The sequence below is a fragment of the Lolium perenne genome, chromosome 2, assembly GCF_019359855.2.
Source record: "Lolium perenne isolate Kyuss_39 chromosome 2, Kyuss_2.0, whole genome shotgun sequence".
Taxonomy (NCBI): Eukaryota; Viridiplantae; Streptophyta; class Magnoliopsida; order Poales; family Poaceae; genus Lolium; species Lolium perenne.
Genome location: NC_067245.2, coordinates 165,108,535 through 165,115,277, shown reverse-complemented (window position 1 = coordinate 165,115,277; position 6,743 = coordinate 165,108,535). Strand labels below are relative to the sequence as shown.

The 6,743-nt window shown below is 44.7% G+C and overlaps 1 protein-coding gene across 2 annotated transcripts; it reads right to left on the bottom strand.

Moving 5' to 3' along the window:
- Nucleotides 1-4,398: 4,398 nt before the first annotated feature.
- On the bottom strand, nucleotides 4,399-5,966 carry LOC127333850 (uncharacterized). 2 transcript variants are annotated; one of them, XM_051360286.2, is made up of 3 exons: nucleotides 5,009-5,966; nucleotides 4,829-4,875; nucleotides 4,399-4,731 (listed from the first exon to the last, which is right to left on the bottom strand). In XM_051360286.2, exons 1-3 carry the CDS (start codon nucleotides 5,825-5,827, stop codon nucleotides 4,620-4,622), a joined length of 978 nt encoding a protein of 325 aa, XP_051216246.1. In that variant the 5' UTR covers nucleotides 5,828-5,966; the 3' UTR covers nucleotides 4,399-4,619. The 2 variants fall into 2 exon arrangements, 1 of the variants encoding a protein (XP_051216246.1); XR_007871609.2 differs by having other exon boundaries at nucleotides 4,629-4,731; nucleotides 4,829-4,906.
- Between the last annotated feature and the right edge of the window lie 777 nt (nucleotides 5,967-6,743).

Genomic DNA, 6,743 nt, shown 5'->3' with positions numbered 1-6,743 from the left:
TTGTTGGGATCCGATGAATATGGAATACTATGTCAAGTTGATTATTGATCTATCATATATGTGTTGTTTATGATCTTGCATGCTCTCCGTTGCTAGTAGAGGCTCTGGCCAAGTTGATACTTGTGACTCCAAGAGGGGGTATTTATGCTCGATAGTGGGTTCATGCCTCCACTGAATCTGGGACAGTGACAGAAAGTTCTAAGGTTATGGATGTGCTGTTGCCACTAGGGATAAAACAACAATGCTTTGTCTAAGGATATTTGTATTGTTTACATTACGCACAGTACTTAACGCAATTGTCTGTTGTTTGCAACTTAATACTGGAAGGGGTGCGGATGCTAACCCGAAGGTGGACTTTTTAGGCATAGATGCATGCTGGATAGCGGTGTATGTTCTTTGTCGTAATGCCCTAAGTAAATCTCATAGTAGTCATCATGATATGTATGTGCATTGTTATGCCCTCTCTATTTGTCAATTTCCCAACTGTAATTTGTTCACCCAACATGCTATTTCTTATTGGAGAGAATCCACTAGTGAACTGTGGACCCCGGTCCATTCTTTTACATCTGAATACAATCTACTGCAATCATTGTTCTCTGCTGTTCTTTGCTAACTAACATCATTCTCCACACCATACGTTTAATCCTTTGTTTACAGCAAGCCAGTGAGATTGACAACCTCACTGTTAAGTTGGGGCAAAGTATTTTGATTGTGTTGTGCAGGTTCCACGTTGGCGCCGGAATCCCTGGTGTTGCGCCGCACTACACTCCTCCACCAACAACCTACACGTGGCCTTCATCTCCTACTGGTTCGATAACCTTGGTTTCTTACTGAGGGAAATTTGCTGCTGTACGCATCATACCTTCCACTTGGGGTTCCCAACGAACGTGTGCTTCACGCGTCATCACCGTGTTCTCCAACCCTATAGACATCTCCATAAATAGGTCTCGGTCCTCCAAGCGCTGAAGTGGCGACCATGAACGGGCAAAGCCGTATATCGGTAAATGACCTACATGGGAGAAGACTTATTGTCATTGAAAACCTTGTCATTTCTACATAGCCACAACATCCATACGATAACAATCGCGCCTACTATGATAAGCGTTTTATACCTAGTATCTAACCCATTTAGCCAATTGCCAATATATTTGCAACGCTACGAGGCGAGTATAAGGTAGAACCCATCTGAATGATTGACCATATAGATCTAACAAACCTACAGTTGAAAAAATGTGTTTTATTGTCTCATCTTGATGACAGAAAACACATTTCTTACAACCGTGTCAGTTGCGTTTAACAAGGTTATCTTTGGTTAAAATCACCCTGCGATGAAGGTACCATGTGAAAACCTTCGTCTTTAGTGGTATCATCATCTTCCAAATCTATTTATTATTAATAACCGGTTGACTAGGAATGGTAAGCACCCTATACAATGAATTGACCGAGAACACACTGTTCTTGGTGAGGTTCCATCTGAATTCATCAGTCCCCTAGGATAATTGTATTGAAGCTAACCTCTGTAGCAGTTCATTCCAACTAGTGAGCCGGGGGCCAATTAGGTCACGCCTGAACGTCATGGAGGGAGGAGAAGTTTCCATAACCTTCTGTAAGGTGTCTCCCTTATAACGAACAATATTGTATAAAGTTGAATATTGTTCCCGAAGAGTGGTGTTGCCAACCATCTATCTTCCCAGAACCTAATCTCCGTCCCATTGCTTATGGAGAATGAACCAAAAGGGAAAAAGTGTTTCTTAGTTGCCATAATGCCAGCCCAAAAGTGAGAATCTCCGGGTTTCCAAATACCTGAGATAACGTTTTTGAGCCCACATACTTTTTCCTTAATAGTTGTTGCCATATACCATCCTCGGTTAATAACTTGGCCAGCCATTTTCCTAGCAAAGCCCGGTTCTTAACTTCAAGATCATGAACACCAAGTCCGCCTTGATCTTTTGGACGGCATACGACACTCCATTTAGTTAACCGATGTTTCTTCTTCTCATTGTCCCCTGCCAAAAGAATCTTGAACGTAGATAATCTAATCTATTCAAGATTCCTTTGGGAAGATGGAAGAAACATATCATATAGAGTACCATATTCGTAAGTACTGAATTTATGAGAACTAATCTCCCCCCAAGGGACAACAGTTTTCCTTTCCAATTACTTAAACGCTTATGAAGTCTTTCCTCGACGATTTTCCACTCCGCCAACGTCAGTCTCCGATAATGAATCGGAATACCAAGATAGTTGATCGGAAAGGAGCCAAGACCACATCCGAACAAGTCGGCGTAAAGGTTGGCATCGTCATTGGCCTCACCGAAAAAGAACAGTTCGCTTTTATGGAAATTAATATTGAGACCAGACAATTACTCGAATGCCGTTAGAATTAACTTAAGATTTCGAGCTTTTTCCAAGTCGTGTTCCATAAAAAGAATTATGCCATCGGCATACTGAAGGATAGATAATCCACCATCCACGAGATGAGGTACTACCCCTTCAATTTGAACATCAATCTTCGCACGCTCAATTATAATAGCAACCATATCAGCCACAGTGTTAAATAACATTGGCGAAAGGGGATCCCCTTGCCTCAAATCTTTTTCGTCCGGAAGTATCAACCAATATTGTCATTGACCTTAATGGCCACACTTCCACAAAAAAACAAAGTTATTTATAAGAGCGTGCCACTCATCTGAAAATCCTTTCATCCTGAGTGTTTGTTGAAGAAAAGACAATTTAACTTTATCATAAGCTTTCTCAAAGTCGATCTTGAGAATAACACCATTCAGTTTTTTTCGATGCATCTCATGAACTGTTTTATGCAGAGTGACAACAACATCTAGGATATGTCTACCTTGCATGAATGCAGTCTGAGACGGATGGACAACATGTTCTACCACTGAATTAAGTCTAATCGTAGCGATTTTGGTAAAGATCTTAAAACACACATTACGTAGGCATATAAGTCTGAACTGTTGAATACGTTCAGTAGTTTTTGGTAAAAGAATAATCTCACCAAAATTTACATGGAACAAATCCAGTTGACCCGCATGGAGCTCCCCGAAGCGCTCTAATAAATCATGCTTTATAATATCCCTGAAAGATTGATAAAATTCTGCAGGAAACCATCAGATCTTGGCGCCTTATTATGCTCTATTTGAAAAACTGCCTTTCTTATCTCCTCCTCAGAATAAGGAGCCACAAGAAAAGCATTTTTCTCTGGAGACACTTGGGGAATATCCGCAATCCTGGATTCATCCATGGATATATCAGATTCCTCGGGTGCGCTAAACAAACCTTTATAATACGATGTAATATAAGACTTGAGCCGCTCATTTCCTTCGATCACGCCCTCATCTTGTACTAGAGAATGAATGAATTTCTTTTTATGTCTACCATTAGCGACACTATGAAAAATCATTTCAAGAGAAAGAAAGCACATAAGACTGCTGTAGAAAGTCCCCGCCGAAGGACACGAAGCCAGAAGGGTTCATATAATGAAGAAATCAAGTTAAGCGATGGTGGGTCTTATAATCCCCTGTCAGATAGTATGCCTTGTCCTTCGAAGAGTGAGTAGAGCCTCACATGGATCAGCCTTCTAACCATGACATGGGTCACTCTGACCCTCACATGGATCATCCTTATAACATGATATGGGTCACTCTGAGCAAGTCCTAGTGACAAATGAAACTTGTATAGTTAAGGAACAATTGGTTACCCTTACAGCTGCACTTCAACAAAGAGATGGCGAGCTAGCAGCCTGCAAAATTAGATGAGTGATAGCCTGAACAAGAGCAATGAAGGGCATGGTGGTGCAAGTATTATAGCAGCCAACCAGGATAGCCTTGACGCGATTCAAAGAATGATCGTTGGGGGTGTAAATGGTACGGATAATTTTCGCTCTGAATCCGCATCCGTATCCGTTTTAGAGGATATGGTATGCGTTTTAAAAAAATCCGCCTTATATGGATGCTGATGCAGATAGTGGTCAAGCGGATATCCGGCGGATACGGTAGAGGATATGGTATTGATAGTATCCGACGGATATGGATTATCCGCCATTTTGAGGATTACCTGATGTCCTCAATGAGGATAATCCGAGAAAATTAGCCCAACCCTAAATATTTACAATATAGTTAGTTCATCGTCCAAAATATGTTTGCTATTAGCACGCAATTTTCTTTGTTGTACGAACACATGTGTACATTTAGCTATATCCTATAATTACAAACATATTTTACATAAAAAGCATACTTCTATTTTTTATGTGTATATTTTCTTAATAATTCGCTTTTGATCCGAGTCCGGTTCGAATTCGCTCCATATTCGTAATCCGATATAATCCGCACCGATGCCGTATCAGACCATTATCCGCTTCGATCCAAACCCATCACAAAGATATGGTAAAGGATATGGTAATAGAAATATCCGATCTGATCCGATCGTTTACGTCCCTAGCTGACGGGGTTAAGACAACTGATGCGAAAATGGACCAAATCAAGAGTAGATTAATTTGTTTTCACTTCCAGCCTCCAGCTACCAATCCAGGCTCCCGTAGTAGCCTCCAAGTGTTTGTTTGCACTTGCAGGACCGAGAGCTTGGAGGTGCTATGAATCAGGCCATCACATATGTGGCAGCCGCGGTGGACGCAGGCGGCGACGATGCAGCGCCGAGGCGGATCTCTCCAGAAGCACAAGCAAGCCGATGAGTGCGGTCGACAAGCCGAACGTCAACCTGAGATTCAGGAAACACCCTTTGCTTAAGTTCGGAATCGATCTTCAGAAAAACTGTAACCGAAAGAGAAAGACGGACGAGTGTCCTGTGTGCGTACCTGACCGTCGAACATCTTTTTCTCCTTAGGATGATGGAGAAGAGCCACTGTAGATTTTCAAATGGACTTACTTAGAATCTGTAGTTAGTACAAAGACACACTCCACAATTTTACCACTGGCAGTCGTTTTTGCATGGAATGTTCTGCGAGTACAAGTAAAATATTTGCAGCAAACTGTACCTTGCAAATGGCGGGCGCGGAGAAGCGTGGCTTATGCACCGTCGCGACGCATCCCGACCTCTCGGCGGCCACCGCGTCCCGGCACAGCCTCCGCGCCATCTCCCTCCCTAGCACCACACGCGCTGGCTCAGCCCGCATCGACGCCATCTCCCTAAGCGTCGCCGCCCTGTCCGCCTCCAGAGCCTCCACCCTCGCGTACAGGTCCACCGCGCCATGGACGACGACGACGCGCTGCTCTTCCCCCACCGCCATCATGGCCTTCGTCGTGGTCGCGCACCCCAAGTCTGCCGTGTACTCCAACTCCTTCGCCGCAGGAGGAGGCGGCGGCGACTTCTGGACAAACACGCCCTTTATTACATCCATGCCAGCATCCTCCTGCTGCAGGCGCCCGTCCTCGTCGTCGGGTTCGATGGCGTGGGCGCGGAGGAGGGAGAGGTAGCCTCCTGCGATGGCCGAGAGCGACGCGAGCTCGTCCTGGAGCTGGCGGCCACGCTCGTCGCGTCCCTTCGCGAGGCGGCGGAACTGGCGCGCCTCCAGGAGCGCGGCCGCCTTCTCCCGCTGCAGCCGCTCGATCATCAGCATGGTCTCGCTCGCCACCGTCTCCGCCGCGCCCCGCTCCGCGTCCAACTCCGCGTGTAGCGCCGTCTCCTCCGCCTCCGCCGCGTCTTTCTCCCCGCGAAGTCCCTCCACAGCCTCCTCCAGCTTCTCCACCCTCCGCCCCAGCTCCCGCTCGTCCTCCTTTCGCTGGCTCACCGGCGTGCGGCGCCTCACCGAGCGGCGCCACGCGGAAGACGTGGACGTCGAACAGGTGGCTGCCATGAGATCCGTCTGAGCGTATGTGGCCGCCGCCGGCCGTCGCGATGGTGCCAGTAGGGGCGCGGGATGGAACGAGAGGCGGGACGGAGGTTTGGAGGCAGCTTGGCGTACGTGGATTTCAAGTGACAAGTGTGCCGGCACGTCGCAGCACTGAGATTGCACAAGCAGACATGCAATTTGGCCGTTGGTTTTATGTGCACGACAAGATGGGATTAAAACGTGTCGCTGTCTCGCATCAATGAGCCTGTATTTCGACTCGTCTATCTTTGTCCATTTCTGGCAATACGTCAAAAATGACGCCATCGTTATTTTAGGAGTATCTTTCTTTCGCGAACTACCACAATTTTCATCTCGCGTTCGTACGCTCCCTGTTTTGAAAAATGAAAAATAAAGAAATCCCTTTTTTTCTTGGATCCACTTGATTTTTAGCATGTATAAAATAATGAGTTATTTTGGTGCTAATAGCGCTATGTCATATTTGAAGAGTCCATGTTAAATTTTAGTAATTTTACTTGGTATGGCTCTATTTATAAAATAGCATGATATGTATATATATATATATATATAGCAATGAAACTTCATAGATTTAGCACGCTATTTTCATCTCGCGTTCGTACTGGCCCAAGGATCTGAGATTTCCTCCTCAGGAAAAAAAATCATTTCTATTGGCAACTAGAGTATTATTAAGTGTTCCAAAAAAATGTAAATTTTTATCTGAACTTGATATTTGAGATCACATGCATAATCTAGAAACTTGTGATTTCTTATACCATTGTGTGCCTCTATATAACATTGTTTGTCAGTCACAGTAGCTAAAAGCAATTGGTCGCTGAATAGCTCAATTGTGTTTCTATTCCATTTACATGGACTATCTTTGCATGCCATACTTTGTAATTCTTGTTTGTTCAAACTATTCCCC